Source organism: Drosophila willistoni, assembly GCF_018902025.1.
Source record: "Drosophila willistoni isolate 14030-0811.24 chromosome 2L unlocalized genomic scaffold, UCI_dwil_1.1 Seg196, whole genome shotgun sequence".
Taxonomy (NCBI): Eukaryota; Metazoa; Arthropoda; class Insecta; order Diptera; family Drosophilidae; genus Drosophila; species Drosophila willistoni.
This window is the reverse complement of record NW_025814048.1, coordinates 5,682,533-5,703,299: the sequence shown is the minus strand read 5'-3', so window position 1 is coordinate 5,703,299 and position 20,767 is coordinate 5,682,533. Positions and strand designations below refer to the sequence as shown.

Sequence of the window (20,767 nt, the reverse complement as noted above, 5' to 3'; positions counted from 1 at the left end):
TATCTATTTTTAACATAAACGATAATTGCAAAATAATGTTCAATAATTATTTATTTTTAGATAGTTTTTAGGCTTAACATATATAATGCTTAGATCCTAAGTCGCTATGATGAAGTGTGTAGCCCTTAAGGGGATTGACTTGCTATAGGAGAGGTGTTCTGTGTGTGTGTGCGTGGTTTGTTATCTATTATTGCGCAATTTACGATCCTTCCATGTAACATATTTTGTATTAGAGGTTCGCAGCAATTTGTTCATATGATGGGTTAAAGATGTACGCAGAGGCGAGATTTCGTGCATGGCGCGATTCTGAAAGAGTAATCAAAGTTAAGTAAATTAAACTAAAAAGCTAATTTGACTTTAAACTAGACAAAGTTTGTATTACCCTTGGAATATTAAAAAAATTTTATCTGCAACCATAAATTTAACTCTATGACAAGTTTTTGCGATTGCTGTATGATATAGTCAATCGATTTTGATCAATTTTAATAGAATATTTATTTACTTATCCAATAATATACAAGTTTATATAAACTGCTTCAAAAATAAAAGGGATTTATTTGTCTTTGATAAAGTCTTGATCGAATTCAACACCGTCTTTTGTATATAAAGCAAAATTATTTAGTTTTACAACCAAGTTATATAAAAATTGATCCTCCATTTGTTCCATCTGAACGCGAAATATATATTTACAGTGTCTTATGAGTTCAGACATAATAGTAAGAACTTAATCTTTGAATTCTTTCTTTGAATAAAACCTTTTGTTTTTTGTTTCTTACCTCAAACGGCTGTAGTTTGGCCATTTTGAAGCGCTGCAAAGTTTCATGCATGCGTTGAATTTTGGCTTCCCTTTCATCGGTTGTAGGTGGAAAACATTTCCAGAAATGTTTCAATAGTTCCAAAAGCGATAAATACAAATGCCTAAGCTCACGATGATAGTCGGAGGGCACCAATTCTGTAAAAGTTTAAATTAGATTATCATTTATGGTAAATGAACTAAAATACTTACGTCCCGCCGATTGCTCTTGAAAGCCACGCATAAGAATGCCACCCGGACTCAGTTCACCCAGAGCATTAACTGCTGCCTTGGAAGTGATGACACTACGAGAAGCATTACGATTTAGCCAATTTTCAGAATTACGTATCAACTTGTATTGGCAATCGTCCAAATTTAATAAATCATTTTGATTATCATACATATGATGTTGTGTGGGACCATTGAGGTATCTTTCCACTTTAGAGGGATCCAATTGTGCCATTTTCATCGTGTCCCGGTCCATTGCATCAACATCAATGATTGGATCACCCAAGTCAGAATAGTGTATCTTCTCGATGAGACGTTGTTTCTTCAATTGTGGCTCATCTGGATTCTTTTGGACAGACTCAGTGGCTTGATGCTTGCTGGTGGAGGCGCCGGAGGAGGAGGATTTGCCATTTGTATAAGCTGAAGCACCCAATGGACCATTGGCCACATCCGAACCATTGGTTGCCCCTGCTGCTGGAGCTCTCACATTCGTACATGTCTTGAGCACCATTATGGAATGCTGATTGAACCTTTTAATCATATTCTGATGGACAATATTTCCACTATTGACCACATTACGATCACCAGAGACACTGCCAAAGCCCTCTTCCAATGGTACATCTTCGAATTTCTTAAGATCCAGCAGAGGATCACCTGCTCCCTGTTGCACGGCTGCCTTCAAAGCATGATCATCGATTTTGCCACACTCTGTGAATATGTCCTTGGTGCCAGCCGTCAGACGATCACGATGAAAATAGTGCGATTGAAAGAATTTTGTCCAGAATTCCGATTCTGGCATTTTGGATGGAACATTTTCAGCATGCTTGCGCTTGACGGCGGGATAAGTCTTGAAAATACAATGGATAACATCCGCTGTGAGGTTATATTTAAGACCATTACAGCCATCCGTCTGAGGTTTGATGTCTGCCAAAAAGGCACCAGAAACACCTAAAACAAAAGTTAACACAGATTAGATAGTTGTTCTTATTAAATTAAAAGATTTTTTGTCCAACCGATTTCTTGATTTTTAAACAACTTCTTAAGCGCATGATCTTTAACATGCGTGTTCCAAAATTCATCGCTGGTCAGGACTTTTGTGATAACCAAATCCTTGTAGAGTTGCAACAAATTGGGATTCTCTACCAAGATGCGATTCTTATCCTCCAAATCCTTATCAACTTTGCGCTTAAAATTTGGTAACAACTGTTGCAGCAGCTCCTTCACCTTATCGCGATCAGCCAACATTGCCGGCGTTCCCTGACGATTGACGAAATGGAACGTCGAAGTGTTGCCATCGTGCAGGACCACTTGAAGCTGCACCTTTGGCTTGCCCTCGGGTGAGATCTTTTGGGCTGAAAAACCAAGCAAAATAATTAATAAAGTTTCAAATGGAAATAATAATAAAATTTACTCTTAATGTCTGCATAGCGATGGGAGACGGTGACCGTGTCCCTATGCTCGGCCATCCAGGCCAGCCGTTCATTCATCACATAAAGGGTGCCATCGCCCTTCTTGTAGCGCACTTCGCCCATTTGCAGCAAAACATCCTCGCTGCTTGTGGTCATGGCGGCGGCTTCTGCTGCTGCACTTCCTTAGATAAGTTTCGCATGAAAATAAAAGCCGACAACAACAAAGACGACGGCGAAGGCAACAGATTTACAAATCTGAAATTGCAGTGAAAGTCTGATAATTGGGAAAAACTTTTTATAAAATCCATTGCCCTTTATCTTAAGGCAATTGTTCAGCTATGAAGTTGCTCCCTAAATGACGTGAGTTTGACAATTTTGCAATTTTTTGACAGAAAATTCTATGAACGTACGTACCACGCTGTTAGTGCTGGCTATTGGCAATGTCAAGAAATATCGATAACATTTGCTTGCAATAATATCGATAGCCTGACAATTGGTCTATCGGACTGCGCTTTGTGGTGGGAAATTCAAATTCAAATTTAGTCAATGCAAAAAATGCGAAAAAAAATAGCAGATGTTGTTTTGGGGTTATTTAGAGAAATATTAGAAAAAACTTATAAAAATGTAATTACGCGATTGGGTGTCAATTTTATTTGCATTACTTTATTTTATTTATAAATTTAACGGTTACTTAAAGTGATGTCTAGTTTTAGGTAAATTTAATTAACTAATAATTAAAACTTATTTCTAACTCATATCTACTAAAATTAAACTAGTCCTATTAATGTTTAGTTCTCTCAACATTTCTTCCCTTTTCGAGAAGCTCGCGAAATGCTTTAATCTCATGTCTGGGAATACTCTCTCGGTACTTGGGTTGCAGCAAACCATAAACGAAATCTAATTCGGTGGCCTCATCATGCCTGCCCTCTGGCAATTTGGCCAACAAGGCTCGCTGCTTGCACACGAATTGATCGATGACCTCTGCACTCCCTTGCTTAGTTTCAAAGATTTCCATATAGATCTGATACGAGGGTTTAGTGGGTGAGAAATGATCCCGTATCAGTTGCATGGCATTCTCCCAAGTGTGGACATCGCGACGCACACCTTTCCACCACATCACAGCAATGCCTATGAAGAGTAGGGGTAAACCCTTCAAAGCATCCTTATCACTAATGCCCTCCACCTCCTTGTAGGCCTCGACAGCTGTGATGAATTCATCGACAGCATCGTGATCTCGTTGTCCACTAAAACGAACCGGACAATTGCTAAAACTCCCCTTCGACACGGGTTCTTCTTCTTTAACGGGGGCCAGGGCTTTGATAGTTTCGATTAATATACGAAACTGTTCATCTGACATCTGAGTCATCTTGAACCACGAAATAAACAATAAACAATTCAACGGAAGAAATAAAAACTATGCTCCCTCAGAGCTGTGAGCCCAACTGAAATAACAAATCGTTTGCCGAATCAGCTTTTTTTTTCATTCTCTCTCTCTTTGTATGCCTGGTTGTTGTGAAATTGAAAGCTATATTATATACTATAATTAATTATAACGAGAGCAAGCTTTTTCGATATCGAAAAACCGGCATGAATTTTTTTTTTTTGCTCTTTATATACATATTTATATGTATGTAATTATATATGTATGTAGTGAAAACATATATGTGGGAATAGGCGACACATTTATTTTACTAAACAAAAGTAACTCCCCTTTCCCATTAAAAATATAAAGCTAATTACTATTTGAACAAGATAAGGTCAACAGGTGTGCAGGTGGAAAGGAATTATACCAAAATCGATATTATTTTTATGAAGAAGAAATGTTTTTAAATGTTTGATTATGAATTTGATTTAAACCATTTGATAATTTTCTCAGAAAATTTCGCTGACATCATCAAAGAGCGATAGCAAATAATGTTAACTAGTTTCCGTCCATGCCCTAAAATTAGCATAAACTAAATTGAAAATGTGTGTGTTTTAAAGATAACTAATGAGACATACAGTATAATTTAATTTGTAATATTTTCCCTACGAAGGTGGTTACAATTTTTTGGTTCGATTATTGTAAATTACAATTTGAAATAGATACATATATAATACCTATGAATATGCTTAATAGTTGGATTAATATATATATTATATTATTCATGAACCATTTAGAATCTATCATAAATTTTATAGTTTGCTTTAATTTTATTTGGTTTATTGCTTGCATTCATAATTGTTAATTTTCTTAATCAGTTCAGTATATACACTCATGGACAAATAAATGGGTGTGCGTCTCAGGATGTGGCAAGATCTACAATTGGAAAACTGATTCTTAATGATTAGTTCTAGTATCATGAAGTAAAATAAGTCATTCCCTGTAATAATTACCAGCCTTGAAAAATTTGTTGACCATATTTTCGTAATATACCCACTTTTTTAGTTGGCAATAATTTGAAAAATATGTTACTATGGATACCATTGGTATCGTGAATATTTACAATTATTCTCGATAATTTGTTCCATATTCGTATGCACATCCCCTTTTTGAAAAGATGTCTAATCACATATATTATAATGACCAGGCCGTTTTTGGGTTAACCGATCAAAACAGCCCACAAGTTTTTTAAGGCCTACTATTATACTTGGGACTTAATTATTTTACTTCATGTAGTACTAAGAATCTTTGAGAATCAGTTTTATGATCGTAGAACTTGTCATATATTTTTAATATGGTCATTTGTCAAATCTGAGACTCACACCTATTTATTTGTCCATCAGTGTATACATCCATACATATACATATGCATACACTGAATATAAGTACGTATATGATTTTGGCTGAGATTGCATTTTTGTGTGTGAAATAATTTAACAAGGGAAAATGGGAAAAAAAACTTTAAGATTTAAGCTGCTTAATACTAAAAGTACTAAATCTTAGGATGCTAAAAATTTCTTATCTTAGTAATTAGTAATCTATAGGAAATTATTCGATTCGACGAACGATGACTTCCTAGTACTAAGTAACTAAGTTCTTAATATTTAGAACACACATACAAACCAAACATACATAAATATATGTATATATTTATCCTGATAATGTTGTATATCTATGTTGAGGAATTAAATAAATAATGAAACATACAGATTTATAGTGATTGGCTTTTTTTTCCATATCTTTTCAAACAAAAGGTTTGCGTAGAATTGTCAGTTGTCTCATATTAACTAAATATAGGTTAAGGTTAACCAATATTAGATGATTTAAAATAAATTTTATTTTAAAATAATTCATACTTTATTTCAATGGCAATGGCTATTATTTGATTGTGGCACATTTAGATTTTTCCTATCACATATTAATTGTTCATGGAAACACAATAATTATTTAATTTTATTAGTCAGAGAAAGAATTTCATGCCAAAATGCAATTAGGAAAAAAATAGCCATACAATAACAATTTCAATACCCTTCTCTGCCACCCTCCCCGCCTTCCGCTGAGTATAACCTATGACATCTATTTACTACATTATGTTAAACCTAAACTTTATTTGAGAGGTGGATCCCCCTTGAACATGCCCATAACTTTGACAACATATAGCAATATTTTAATCGTAATTTTGATAACATTCTTTATCAACAATATAAACGTTTGCCGGGTCTAAACCAATTTTTGGGTTATACATAGGTATAAACATTTGCATGACTCACATGCCGCTTCCCTCTCACTAGTCGTCGCTCTGCTGAGAGTCCAATACGTATAGCTTTTTCGATATTGACAATTTCACAATGTCGGCGGTATATAAACTTGTGCTCTGTGAAGAGCAATTCAGTCTACGACGACCAACGGCAACATTCGCTTCAAACAATTTGGCTTTGTTCGCTGTGAAACAACAACATTAAAATACTGCTTTGAAATACTTCTTCAACAACAACAACAACTACAAAATGACCACCATCCAGATGACCAATGAGCAATTGCGTGAGCTCATCGACGCCGTCAGAGCCACCGCCGTTAGTGCTGCAAATAGTGCAGTTGCTAGTGGAGCTGAAGCAGCTGCCGGCACATCAAAGGCAAAGGGTAGCTTCAGCTCATGCACTCATCGATTTGGTGGCGGACGTAATCATGAAGAAGTGGAGGAATTCATTACCAGCATTGTGACCTTTAAGGAATTGGAGAGCATTAGCGATGAGAATGCCTTAAAAGGTATCTCTTTGTTGTTCTATGGCCTGGCATCGACATGGTGGCAGGGAGTTCGTAAGGAGGCCAAAACGTGGGAGGACGCTATTGGTCTCATTCGTGAACACTTCTCGCCCACCAAGCCCAGCTATCAGATCTACATGGAGTTCTTTGAGCAAAAACAGGCAGACAACGTGCCCATCGATACATTTGTCGTGCAGAAGCGTGCTCTACTCGCCCAATTACCCGAGGGTCGCCATGATGAAGAAACTGAATTGGACTTCCTTTACGGTTTGCTGAGCATCAAATACCGCAAACACATTACACGGCAGAGTGTGAAGACCTTCAAGGAGCTGCTCGAACAGGGTCGCATCATCGAGCATAATAATCAGGAGGATGAAGCAGCCTCGGCAGGACCACAACGTGGTGCCCGTCGCAACACCCGCTGCACCCACTGTAATTTCCGTGGTCATACATACGAGAATTGCCGTAAACGCCTTGCAGATGCAAACCAAGATGACTAAAGCAGAAGAAACAAAAAAAAAAAAACATCGAGGGAGGGGGCATGACGTAATCAACAGCTCTCTTCACATGCCCCCCACACACACACACATACACTCCCTCACCAATATCAAGAACTTTTCTCCGCCGCGCTAAACGCCACAAATATCAGCGAGAAGTAACCAGAAAGAGAGATCGAGAAGGAGGAGGAGACCTAGAAAATAGACTCATTATCATTCTCATACTCTTTTTCCTATCACCGCTCTTAAGTGACGTATTGGTAAGCAGGGGGAAGCTTCTCTTTCCTATAATTTTTGCTCTTTTTGTAAAGAGATTTGTTTAACCTCAAAATTATTTCAATAGAGTTTACACTTTATTGGAACTATCTAGAGGTTAAGCACTTCTTGGAGCAAAGAGAAGCCAGTTTAATCATACAAACCAACTATTTTTCGCTGCCATGCGGCTAACTTGGCTAGGAACGCCAATTCCAGAAAACAATTGTGCAACCAAACTTGAAACTTGAAACTTCGGTAAACTTTGTTTACCATAACCGAGCCAGAACAGAAAGGGAGGGAAATTTTTCAAACAAGGATTTCGTCAAATGTCAGTTCAAAGGCCTTGAGATGTCTTGCAATTCGGTTTTGCCTCACAGTTTTTGTTAATGTCTAGCGTAAGTTAGATATTAACTTAATTTTGTGAGGATAAAACCTTATTACAGATCTATCAAGAGGCTAATAAACTAACTGATGTTTCTTAGTTGAAAAATTTCTTTCCCCGCCCGTTCTAGCTCACCCAACCGCTTGTCTCCATTTGGTGACGAAGAGTGACCCGGGATGAGATCAGTGTGAATATGAAAGGGTAGAGGTTCGCCTTTACTCTGACAAATTTGCATTTAACCTCTTTCTGGGTTCATTCCAAGTTCCTTTATGAAGACGGCAAAAAACCCCCGTCCGGCCAGAATCAACTATGAGCCCTTTTGCAAGAAAGCCAACACTAATTGCTACCCCAAGTTGTGATAACCGTGACAAGATGAAACTTTAGCTAAATTTTGTTCTTGGCATTACGAAACCTATGGCGACGTTCTGTCTTTGGACTTAATGAAGCTCTGGCGGAGTCTTGCCATGGTTTGAGCGGCTTTTGATAGTTAATTAACAAGGCTTTCTATGCTACAGGATCTCTACAGTAGGCTTTGGCTGGGCAAAACTTTTGTCGTTTACGACAATAAAACATTTTTATTTGACTTTTTGTCAAAAATGCTCGTCTAACATCGCACTACGATGGCTCACGAAACGCCATTCGTGCGGTTGGCACGCTAAAGCTTAGCTCCTGCGCTCCTTGCGAGACAGTCATTTAGGCACGCCAGAAACACTTCATTCCTCACTGTTAGGGTATTCGGATTCGTCGCCACCACGCCATATCTCCAGCTTGTGGCGACTGTCCCAATATCCAAAACCGTATTGTAAATCCAGCTTCTTGTGCAGAGTCCTTGGGCGCGAAGTGTCATCAAAACTTTTGAGCCATAAGAGAGATTGATATAGAGCAGTCAACTTAATGGAGATTTGTATGACTTTGTGTGTGCTCTATAGATAATCTCCATTCGCTATCCTTTGTCTGGGGTAAGCAAAATACTTTTTATTCCATAATCCAGATCCTAGATTGTGGAACAATTATGTATTTGTTTACCCCGTTTAAAAACTGGGGGCCTTTCGATGACCACAAGATGCTGCGATGAAAACAAACAAACAAATTACCAATGTACCATTACAACATTAAGACTGAAAATACAAACAACGAACTCAAAACTAAATAACTATCAAATTGTTTATTTCACGTTTATTTCTTATCTTAGTAATTAGTAATCTATAGGAAATTATTCGATTCGACGAACGATGACTTCCTAGTACTAAGTAACTAAGTTCTTAATATTTAGAACACACATACAAACCAAACATACATAAATATATGTATATATTTATCCTGATAATGTTGTATATCTATGTTGAGGAATTAAATAAATAATGAAACATACAGATTTATAGTGATTGGCTTTTTTTTCCATATCTTTTCAAACAAAAGGTTTGCGTAGAATTGTCAGTTGTCTCATATTAACTAAATATAGGTTAAGGTTAACCAATATTAGATGATTTAAAATAAATTTTATTTTAAAATAATTCATACTTTATTTCAATGGCAATGGCTATTATTTGATTGTGGCACATTTAGATTTTTCCTATCACATATTAATTGTTCATGGAAACACAATAATTATTTAATTTTATTAGTCAGAGAAAGAATTTCATGCCAAAATGCAATTAGGAAAAAAATAGCCATACAATAACAATTTCAATACCCTTCTCTGCCACCCTCCCCGCCTTCCGCTGAGTATAACCTATGACATCTATTTACTACATTATGTTAAACCTAAACTTTATTTGAGAGGTGGATCCCCCTTGAACATGCCCATAACTTTGACAACATATAGCAATATTTTAATCGTAATTTTGATAACATTCTTTATCAACAATATAAACGTTTGCCGGGTCTAAACCAATTTTTGGGTTATACATAGGTATAAACATTTGCATGACTCACATGCCGCTTCCCTCTCACTAGTCGTCGCTCTGCTGAGAGTCCAATACGTATAGCTTTTTCGATATTGACAATTTCACAATGTCGGCGGTATATAAACTTGTGCTCTGTGAAGAGCAATTCAGTCTACGACGACCAACGGCAACATTCGCTTCAAACAATTTGGCTTTGTTCGCTGTGAAACAACAACATTAAAATACTGCTTTGAAATACTTCTTCAACAACAACAACAACTACAAAATGACCACCATCCAGATGACCAATGAGCAATTGCGTGAGCTCATCGACGCCGTCAGAGCCACCGCCGTTAGTGCTGCAAATAGTGCAGTTGCTAGTGGAGCTGAAGCAGCTGCCGGCACATCAAAGGCAAAGGGTAGCTTCAGCTCATGCACTCATCGATTTGGTGGCGGACGTAATCATGAAGAAGTGGAGGAATTCATTACCAGCATTGTGACCTTTAAGGAATTGGAGAGCATTAGCGATGAGAATGCCTTAAAAGGTATCTCTTTGTTGTTCTATGGCCTGGCATCGACATGGTGGCAGGGAGTTCGTAAGGAGGCCAAAACGTGGGAGGACGCTATTGGTCTCATTCGTGAACACTTCTCGCCCACCAAGCCCAGCTATCAGATCTACATGGAGTTCTTTGAGCAAAAACAGGCAGACAACGTGCCCATCGATACATTTGTCGTGCAGAAGCGTGCTCTACTCGCCCAATTACCCGAGGGTCGCCATGATGAAGAAACTGAATTGGACTTCCTTTACGGTTTGCTGAGCATCAAATACCGCAAACACATTACACGGCAGAGTGTGAAGACCTTCAAGGAGCTGCTCGAACAGGGTCGCATCATCGAGCATAATAATCAGGAGGATGAAGCAGCCTCGGCAGGACCACAACGTGGTGCCCGTCGCAACACCCGCTGCACCCACTGTAATTTCCGTGGTCATACATACGAGAATTGCCGTAAACGCCTTGCAGATGCAAACCAAGATGACTAAAGCAGAAGAAACAAAAAAAAAAAAACATCGAGGGAGGGGGCATGACGTAATCAACAGCTCTCTTCACATGCCCCCCACACACACACACATACACTCCCTCACCAATATCAAGAACTTTTCTCCGCCGCGCTAAACGCCACAAATATCAGCGAGAAGTAACCAGAAAGAGAGATCGAGAAGGAGGAGGAGACCTAGAAAATAGACTCATTATCATTCTCATACTCTTTTTCCTATCACCGCTCTTAAGTGACGTATTGGTAAGCAGGGGGAAGCTTCTCTTTCCTATAATTTTTGCTCTTTTTGTAAAGAGATTTGTTTAACCTCAAAATTATTTCAATAGAGTTTACACTTTATTGGAACTATCTAGAGGTTAAGCACTTCTTGGAGCAAAGAGAAGCCAGTTTAATCATACAAACCAACTATTTTTCGCTGCCATGCGGCTAACTTGGCTAGGAACGCCAATTCCAGAAAACAATTGTGCAACCAAACTTGAAACTTGAAACTTCGGTAAACTTTGTTTACCATAACCGAGCCAGAACAGAAAGGGAGGGAAATTTTTCAAACAAGGATTTCGTCAAATGTCAGTTCAAAGGCCTTGAGATGTCTTGCAATTCGGTTTTGCCTCACAGTTTTTGTTAATGTCTAGCGTAAGTTAGATATTAACTTAATTTTGTGAGGATAAAACCTTATTACAGATCTATCAAGAGGCTAATAAACTAACTGATGTTTCTTAGTTGAAAAATTTCTTTCCCCGCCCGTTCTAGCTCACCCAACCGCTTGTCTCCATTTGGTGACGAAGAGTGACCCGGGATGAGATCAGTGTGAATATGAAAGGGTAGAGGTTCGCCTTTACTCTGACAAATTTGCATTTAACCTCTTTCTGGGTTCATTCCAAGTTCCTTTATGAAGACGGCAAAAAACCCCCGTCCGGCCAGAATCAACTATGAGCCCTTTTGCAAGAAAGCCAACACTAATTGCTACCCCAAGTTGTGATAACCGTGACAAGATGAAACTTTAGCTAAATTTTGTTCTTGGCATTACGAAACCTATGGCGACGTTCTGTCTTTGGACTTAATGAAGCTCTGGCGGAGTCTTGCCATGGTTTGAGCGGCTTTTGATAGTTAATTAACAAGGCTTTCTATGCTACAGGATCTCTACAGTAGGCTTTGGCTGGGCAAAACTTTTGTCGTTTACGACAATAAAACATTTTTATTTGACTTTTTGTCAAAAATGCTCGTCTAACATCGCACTACGATGGCTCACGAAACGCCATTCGTGCGGTTGGCACGCTAAAGCTTAGCTCCTGCGCTCCTTGCGAGACAGTCATTTAGGCACGCCAGAAACACTTCATTCCTCACTGTTAGGGTATTCGGATTCGTCGCCACCACGCCATATCTCCAGCTTGTGGCGACTGTCCCAATATCCAAAACCGTATTGTAAATCCAGCTTCTTGTGCAGAGTCCTTGGGCGCGAAGTGTCATCAAAACTTTTGAGCCATAAGAGAGATTGATATAGAGCAGTCAACTTAATGGAGATTTGTATGACTTTGTGTGTGCTCTATAGATAATCTCCATTCGCTATCCTTTGTCTGGGGTAAGCAAAATACTTTTTATTCCATAATCCAGATCCTAGATTGTGGAACAATTATGTATTTGTTTACCCCGTTTAAAAACTGGGGGCCTTTCGATGACCACAAGATGCTGCGATGAAAACAAACAAACAAATTACCAATGTACCATTACAACATTAAGACTGAAAATACAAACAACGAACTCAAAACTAAATAACTATCAAATTGTTTATTTTAATTTATAAAAAGGGTGGGTGAAGATGGGAAGAAAACATTTCAGCTACTACAACATAAATGGATTTTGGCACCAACAACAAAACCCTCAACTGAAGGTTTTGCCTAGAAAACTTTGAGTAGGAATTCTTACTTATTTTCCGTAATCTGCTGGGAAGATAAAGCAAGTCCTGTTCTTAAAAAAAATTTAAAATAAAAATTCATATATTTTACTTATCTTAACTGCTATGGCTTATTTTATTCCTTTTCATCCAAAGTTGATTCTTTAAGGAGCATACGTTTATTGACTTTACCTGGAGAAGAAATTTGTCTTCTAGTTTATCTTCAATAAAATATGTTCACTTCTTTACCAACTTATGTATGATCTTGTAATATATAAGCGATGGAACTTTATTATAATTTAGTTATTAACAAATGAAAAATACTGCATCATCTCAACTGGACATGTGCTTATGACTAATTATAATTATAAATACTTATTGATTTATACAAGCCTAAGTAGATAAAATCATTTATTGCTTGTTGTTTTAGTAAGTAATATAAAATTAGTATTTTAACTCATAAACTAAGACATTTTTTTTATAATGTAATACAAAGGATTCTCGTTTCTTGTTTAATGATTAATTGAATCTTGAATAATTTCAACAAAATGTTTACATTTCGATTTTTATGGTAAATTAAAATGGTTTGCACTCGTAAATTTGTCTTTTTTCAATTTGAGTTTTTTAAAGATGGCCAAATAAAAAAAAACTTCTCTGCTTTACAAACATCTGACCAATTTTTTAATACCCTCTACAAGTGTGTAAAATCATATTGAAACAGCCCTCTTCAATTTTCCTTAACAATCCATTAAAATAACTTTAAATTTCATTCTTGTGAATTTTTAAACAATTTGAATTAGGCTAAAGCTTAAAAAATGATCGGTTATCGGCGCAATTAGGGGAAAGCGGTCGATAAATTATCTGAATATGCTGAAGACGGTGTTAATCTAATCTGGCAAGGCTGCTGCCTGATGTTCGCGCATACCAGGGTCACACTGGTTCGTATATTTTTGTTATGCTTGTTGTTTTTGTTTTGGAAAATGGATCAACAACTTACACTGAAAAGACTCCAAGATCGCCAATATATGGAGGTGGAGGGTTTGTTGCAGGTGAATATCATAAATGGCTAAATGGAAAATAAGTGAAATACTTACTAACGCCCATTTTTTTCGGTTTCCTTCTCTGCGCCATTCACCGTCGCCGCTGCCTACTCCACATGCGAAAAAAAAAAACATCACGAAAAAAAAAACCAACGAATACAAACACGACGATAAATTTTTTTCTCTCTTCTACTTTTGTTGTGCCTGTATGTGTGTGTGTGTGTGTGTTTCTGCTTGTGTGTTTATTGTGTTTTGTGTACAAATCTTGGTTAGTCCATGGATATGCCAAGCAGTGGCAGTGGCGATTTATTTGACGGCCCCTTACCATTGGGGGCGGGACGTCAACGTTGCTACACAATGCCCCATGTACCACCACCAGCACCGCCCTCCACGCCCACGCTACTCACTAACAACACCACCATCACCACCACCACCAACAACACCACCATCATCGGCAGCACCGCCGCCGGTCACTCGACGAGTGTCAATTTGAATGGGAGCAGTAGCAATAATGGCACTTGCAATAGCTCACCCACCTGCTCCACAGGCAGTTTGGTGCCTGTTGATAATCAAATTAATCACTTCATCTATGTGAAGAATGGCAAACGACGACCTGGACGCTGCGTTGACTCTGAGCTGTCAAAGCTTTTCAATGCGGTGTCCATAACAAATCGTTTGAGTGATCTCAAGAATCGAGCCAGCACGCGAGGCATACTGAATGCCTCGCGCACCATATCCAAGCTCCATGCTGGCTCGACGACGGGCACAAAGATCTTTAAAATTCATCGCGATCCAAAAGATTTTCTACGCGAAACCGATGAGGATTCCGTCTCAGCGCCCGAATATGATGAAGAGCAAGAGGATACCCGCTATCGTTTCCTATGGCGGACACGAACATGTCGTCGTCGGTCCCGTATGGAACGCAAATTTGCCCGCTTCGAGCATCATGAGCGCATGGAGACCATTGTCGACAGTTTTGATGCGGCCATGAGGTTTACCGATGCCGACACCTGAGAGGTTCGGTCCGGTCAGATCGGTATAAAGTTGATGCAGATGATTTTTTGGTTGGCCGCCAGCAAACCAGCAATGTGATGAATGTGAATTTCAAAACTAAATTATTTTTATTACTACAAAACAAAAACAAACAAAACAAAACAAAAAAAAAACACAAAAACAAACAAAACAAGCAACAAACAAAAAAAAAAAAGAACTACTATTATTACGATTATGATTATTACCGCGATTATCGACTACCACGAACCGTACTCTGCTGTTCTCTCCATTACATTTAGTTGTCCTTGTCCCACAAGGACGAGCATTTAGTTTAGTTTTCTTAGTTTTTATTGCCTCTGATGGCGGAGCAGATAGAACCGAACCGATGGATGGGTCACCGACTTTAGTATTTTTTGCTCCATTGAGAAACAACAAAACAAAACAAACAAAAAACCGAAATGAAACGATTCCAATAATAAAACACAAAATGCACAAAAACAATGTGTTGTACTTTGTGAAAAGAAGGTAAAATCAAGTTTTTTTATTTAATCAATGGTGGGAAGGAGGGGGGTTTCCATTTGGAGAATCACTATCATTTCGTTTGATGTCGTTTTTAACCCTTTTTAAAGCAAAGTTGTAAACTTTTCCAGAATAAACAGGTTACATTATTTTATGGCTTGAACGAATTTTGATTAGAATCATATTAATTTAAGCTTCATTTTGATCATAAATTTGTCTCCACATTGACAATTTCGAAACAAAGCATTTGGATACGAAAAACAGGTCTAAATTTCGATTCTGATATTTATTTCGAAAGCTTCTTCAAAACAGGTTTTTACAAGTTTACAAGTATTTTAAAAAACCGCTAAATAATGATTCAAGTTGAGTTTTGTTTACATGCCTAAAAATATAAGTTTTATTATTATTTTTGAGCATGAAAGTAAAACTTAAAAATAATTTTATGTACTTTACATCTTACTTCTTAGGTTTTGTCTAAGAATTAATAATTTGTATTGTCAATGAATATATCGGAAAAATCTTGTATAGAAACATGGGCTATAAAACTAAACATTTTTCGAATAAATCATGAAATTAAGATCTCTGCGTTGCAAACATTTTATTAAATTTATATTACACTCTGCAGGGGTAAAACGATTTAATGTTTCAAGCAAGGCAAATACAAAATTCAAGTAACTTCAAGTTAAACTAACTTAGCCTTGGCGTCTCATGTGAATAATCCTTTGACCAATTGTTTGAGAATAAAAAACTTTAAGTCCATCTTTAGACAACTTTAAAGTTCGTATAAACTCCTTGCAAAGATTTTTTATTGTTTGTTTTCTTTTTTTAGATTAATTTATTAGAATTAGGAGTGAAGTTCATATATTAATCTTTGAAAAGGTGTCAAAAATGAACAACCATGGTCCATTTATTCCATATATATGATAAATCTGTATATACCTTTTGCTTGGATTTTAATCTTTAAAATCTTTTAATAATCTATTAAACCTTTTGAATATTCTTTTAAGTTCAATAAAAACACAAAGTGTGTGTTTAATCTTTTACGGCGATCGTCTTCACGGATTATTTTTATATAGACGTGACCTCAGGTTCGTAAAGTTAAATATATATATTTTATTATGCATAAGTCCAAAGAAAAAGATTAACCACTTAACGCATGGGAAAAAGTTTATTCGCAACTATATATATATATATATAAACATATAGAATTTAACTTTGCGTTTGGCAAATGGATTTTCGCTTTATAAGCGAAAAAAGCAAATAACACATTACTAATAACTATAAACTTTTTTTTTCTCTCTCATGTTAATTATTCTAATCACTAGTTCGAGTAATGAATTCTTCTTACCGCTTGGCGGTAAAGAAATTGGCCATAAGATTCTCCTCTAGTTGCACAGGATCGGTTACTGGCATTCTACAGACACGATCGTGGCATATATAGACGGTAGTCTTTCCATTGACCATTTTGAATTTGTTTTGTACCCGCTGATTGCAGGCATCATCGGGATGAAGGGGATCCACATGCAATATTATCATGCCTGGAATATAGAATTTACGACAAATCTCAACGAATTTTTTGGTATCCGATGAATCGGGTCCCACAACGGCCACCAGATCTAAGCCATTCTCATGTAGCAATAGGGCAGATAACATTTCGGGCAAGGCATGGCCAAAGGGTGAGACATCGGCAAAGAAATTTAAAAGTTTTCCAGCTCTCTCCAAATAGGAAGATTCATCATAATAATGGGAGAGTAAAGTAAGATTACGAGCAGAAACACTATTGCCACAGGGTTCGGCGCCATCGTGATCTGAAAGAGAAATATATTCTGAGTGGGGGAACTTGAGATTGGGGCAATTGGCCAGATTTACCTTCTTTGAGTCTAACTATGACATTTGGGGCATTTTGTTGTGAGAAGAAATATGCACCATTTTGCTGATCCCAAAAGAGTTTATCCTGGCTCTCCTGGAGCTCTTTGGCCCAGCTCAAAACACTTAGATCCAATGAGGCTTTATAGTAATCGAGAAGACCTTTGATAAGAAAAGCGTAGTCATCCAGAAACCCTTCAATTTGCAGTCTAAAGAGGAGAAAAAAGGATATTAGAATTGGATTAGGACCATAATCTTATTTTACATACTCATTTTTCTCGAGGGTATTGTCCTCAACACCCGAACCATAGCAGGATCTTTGTAGTAACTTGCGTTCCTTATCGTACATCTCACGACGTAGAAAATCCACCAGTTCCTTGGCCGTTTGCATATATTCATCACGTTTGGTGGTGCCACAATTGGCCAGCTTGGAGAGACCAGAGAGAACCAAACCGTTCCAACCACATATAATTTTCGTATCCAAATGTGGCCTGGGTCGTTTATCACGCACCGAATGGAGTATATCATTTGCTGTTTCCAAAATCTGCTGCAATTGCTCCAATTCCAAATTGAAATTAGAGCAAGTATCTTCCTCGGAACCCTTGACAATGAGTATATTCTTGCCAGTAAGATGGCCATGCGGATCACTTGCCGGTGGAACATTTCCCTTTGGCTGTAGATCATAATGGAACGTATAGATCTCAAAGGCACGCTCTGGCGAAACTTCACCAAAACACTGAGCTTGAGATTTAAAAGTCTCCTGTATTTCGGACCAAGTCCAGGCATAGAATGCACCCTCCACTTTAACCGTATCCTGGTGAGTGGGCAGGGAGTCAGCATCTTCTCCGGCATAAAAACCACCCGCCGGATGTCTTAAGTCCTTGATTAAATATCTATAAATTTTGTCAGCATAGCTGAGGAAGAGATCACTTCTGGTCAATTTGTAGGCATTCGCATAGGCAGCCATCAATTGTCCCTGATCGTATAGCATTTTCTCAAAGTGCACATTATGCCAATCCCTTGTGGTTGCATAGCGACAGAAACCACCAAAGACATGATCATTAATGCCACCGCGTCCAATGTGATCCAAAGTCTGCATAACCATATCCAAAACATCCACATCCTTGGTCACCAGATAGGCATGAAATAAGAAATTGAGGCGAGGAATCTCTGGAAATTTGGGTTCCCTGCCAAAGCCACCATGCGCCTGATCATAACGCTGCTTGTGGACATTAAGAGCCTCCATGAGTTTTTCCTCCGCGCTGCCCGGCTCAAAAGCAGCTTCAGCCACTGCGGCAGCATCTTGATTCTTTTGCAGAGCCTTCAAGACAGTGGACCCCGCCTTGAGCAAGGATTCTCGATCTGTTTGCCACTTATTGGCTATGGATTCCAGGACCTTGGTAAAGGATGGCATGCCCCATCTGGAATGGGGTGGAAAATAAGTGCCAGCAGCCAAGGGAGCCAGATCGGGAGTCAACCAAACGCTCATGGGCCAGCCACCGCTGCCCTTGGACAAGAGTAGAAACTGCATATAGACCTTATCAATATCGGGACGCTCCTCCCGATCCACTTTGATGTTGACAAAATGTTTATTCATTACGGCCGCTGTCTCGGGATTCTCGAACGATTCATGTTCCATCACATGACACCAATGACAGGTGGAATAGCCCACCGATAGGAAGATTAATTTATTCTCTTTGCGCGCCAGTTCAAAGGCCTCCTCGCACCAGGGATACCTAGAGGAGAAAAGAAAGTCTCAGGTGAAAGCAATGGTCAGATGGGATGAAATACTTACCAATCCACTGGATTATAGGCATGTTGAAGTAAATAAGGTGATTTAGAGTTGATTAGACGATTGCCTGACTTGGCTGCTGCTCCAGGTCCAGCTCCGGCTCCTCCTTTATCCGTACTGGCCATGCTAATCGCTCGATAATCTCTGTAAGTTAAATTTGCTTTATTATTCGGTCATGTGAAATGACTTAATTTACTTACAATCTATGCCAACTGCGCTGTAAATTATTGCTTATATTAATGTTGTTGTTATTTATGTTGTTGTTGTTGTTGTTGCTGCTGTAAGAATAAGCTCGATTTCCTGTGCTCTTTCCGAGTGTTGTCTTTCGTATCCAATTGACGAGAAATCTCCTCTGGAACATAGCAAACGACAATGGAAACTTGCAACGTGTGCAAAAAATCTGGATGCAAAAGCGAAATAAATCAAAATAACTGGAGACACTGTAACTGGGACTGGGACAACTTTAACAACAGCCAAAAATAACAACAAAAACAAAAATTAATTCATGTCAGTGTGACCAGACAGAGCGCGAAATGTAAATGCCAAGAAAGAGACACAACAAAATGAGCAGCAAACTTGGCGGGCGATTTGAAGTCAATATGATTAAGAAGAATTCAAGTATAGCAATTTCAATAGGCAATTTCTAAATTATGCATTCATGGAGGTTAAAGAATCCTATTAAATTCAAACATTATAGCCAAAACAAAAGCAATTCGAAGTCGATACAGTAACAATTTATAAATATATATTTAACTAGCATTAAAATCCCAATCGACATAGCCCATGATAAATCCAGATTGTAGATATGTAAAATGCCTAAGGAACTATAAGGAGTTTTTCAAGTAGTCTGCCTGAAAGATTTATGCAAGGAGAGCTTCTTTTCAAGGAGAGGACATTCCCAAAAGTGTTTACAGTTCCATGTGAATTTTAGAGTTCCTGTTGCTTATTTTCGGACGATAATTTTTTCGATTTTTACATCTGTCACTCTGTCACATACCCATTCGAAGCCGGATAGCTCTAATTTGAAGGATTTCCTACATATTAAGAGCAGACTCGTATAACTTGTACATACATACATATGTAGATCAATTTTCGACATGCTTATTTGCTTATTCCTTACTGCGCTATTAATAAATCATTTTTGCTCTTTTAAACGTACAATTCGACACACTAAGTTTTGACAAAATCGAAAAAACAAACATTTGGACAAATTTGCTAAGAATAATGAATAAGATGAATTTAAGAAATTCATTTGGCGAATCGCTAGTAAATCGCAAGCTAACGTAAAAATTAGTGCCTAGACCAAGACAAAGTCCTTGCACCTTGCTAGTATCCTATTTATTTTATTTTAGTGCTAGTATTATTAAATTATTTAATAGTTTGCAAAAAAAATCAAATAAAAACACCAATGTTAAATAAAGTCGTCGAGAAATTTCTTAAAATCGATTAGGCAAATTGTTGAACAGCTTGCTAGGAAAATGTCAAAAAAAATCCTTGCCAAAGAATTTTAATATTACAGAGAAATCGTTTAGAAAAACATAGCCCTGAATAGAAAAAGTCCTTCCTTTGTTAGAAAGGACTAGAAGGACTATTAATGTTTCATTTGAAGAAAACTAAAGGGAATATCCGAAGAATATCCACAAACCTATTTTTTACTTATCAGCATCAATAAAAAATTTGATCTAACTAACGCCCATTTAAAAACTTTGAGCTGAAAATATTTTCTCAAAAAACGTTGCCTACTTTTAGGCCTTTTGGTTAATTTCACCCCGTCAAAAATTCATAAAAATGTCTTTTAATATTTATTTTTTGCGGTATATATTTTTTATATTTAGTTTTAATTAAACCTACAAGCTAAATTGAAAATCACAAATGAACATAAAATATTTTATACATATATAGTGTGTGTGTGAGTGTGTTGGTGTGTGTGTGTTGTGTTTGTGTGGCTGTTGCATCTTTATAAAATATTAAGAT

The 20,767-nt window shown here is 37.6% G+C and overlaps 6 protein-coding genes across 7 annotated transcripts; 3 read left to right on the top strand and 3 right to left on the bottom strand.

Moving 5' to 3' along the window:
- Positions 1-33: 33 nt before the first annotated feature.
- On the bottom strand, positions 34-2,885 carry LOC6640024 (general transcription factor IIH subunit 1). 2 transcript variants are annotated; one of them, XM_047010158.1, is made up of 6 exons: positions 2,845-2,885; positions 2,433-2,685; positions 2,035-2,373; positions 1,007-1,969; positions 777-952; positions 34-306 (listed from the first exon to the last, which is right to left on the bottom strand). In XM_047010158.1, exons 2-6 carry the CDS (start codon positions 2,584-2,586, stop codon positions 181-183), a joined length of 1,758 nt encoding a protein of 585 aa, XP_046866114.1. In that variant the 5' UTR covers positions 2,587-2,685; positions 2,845-2,885; the 3' UTR covers positions 34-180. The 2 variants fall into 2 exon arrangements, with proteins under 2 accessions (XP_046866114.1, XP_002063286.1); XM_002063250.4 differs by lacking the exon at positions 2,845-2,885 and having other exon boundaries at positions 2,433-2,701.
- Positions 2,886-3,078: 193 nt separating this feature from the next.
- LOC26529093 (activity-regulated cytoskeleton associated protein 2) lies at positions 3,079-3,873 on the bottom strand. The gene has a single exon (XM_015178887.3). It carries the CDS (start codon positions 3,794-3,796, stop codon positions 3,212-3,214), a length of 585 nt encoding a protein of 194 aa, XP_015034373.1. The 5' UTR covers positions 3,797-3,873; the 3' UTR covers positions 3,079-3,211.
- Positions 3,874-6,231: 2,358 nt separating this feature from the next.
- On the top strand, positions 6,232-9,121 carry LOC124460027 (activity-regulated cytoskeleton associated protein 1-like). The gene has a single exon (XM_047010159.1). It carries the CDS (start codon positions 6,361-6,363, stop codon positions 7,114-7,116), a length of 756 nt encoding a protein of 251 aa, XP_046866115.1. The 5' UTR covers positions 6,232-6,360; the 3' UTR covers positions 7,117-9,121.
- A 672-nt stretch (positions 9,122-9,793) lies between these two features.
- LOC124460028 (activity-regulated cytoskeleton associated protein 1-like) lies at positions 9,794-12,465 on the top strand. Its single transcript, XM_047010160.1, has one exon. It carries the CDS (start codon positions 9,923-9,925, stop codon positions 10,676-10,678), a length of 756 nt encoding a protein of 251 aa, XP_046866116.1. The 5' UTR covers positions 9,794-9,922; the 3' UTR covers positions 10,679-12,465.
- Positions 12,466-13,519: 1,054 nt separating this feature from the next.
- Positions 13,520-15,147, top strand: LOC6640025. The gene is made up of 2 exons (XM_002063251.4): positions 13,520-13,632; positions 13,897-15,147. The coding sequence occupies exons 1-2, from the start codon at positions 13,564-13,566 to the stop codon at positions 14,635-14,637; spliced, it is 810 nt and encodes a 269-aa protein (XP_002063287.1). The 5' UTR covers positions 13,520-13,563; the 3' UTR covers positions 14,638-15,147.
- Positions 15,148-16,284: 1,137 nt separating this feature from the next.
- On the bottom strand, positions 16,285-19,288 carry LOC6640026 (spermatogenesis-associated protein 20). The gene is made up of 5 exons (XM_002063252.4): positions 18,994-19,288; positions 18,797-18,937; positions 17,271-18,737; positions 17,005-17,210; positions 16,285-16,943 (listed from the first exon to the last, which is right to left on the bottom strand). Exons 1-5 carry the CDS (start codon positions 19,152-19,154, stop codon positions 16,480-16,482), a joined length of 2,439 nt encoding a protein of 812 aa, XP_002063288.2. The 5' UTR covers positions 19,155-19,288; the 3' UTR covers positions 16,285-16,479.
- Positions 19,289-20,767: the final 1,479 nt, after the last annotated feature.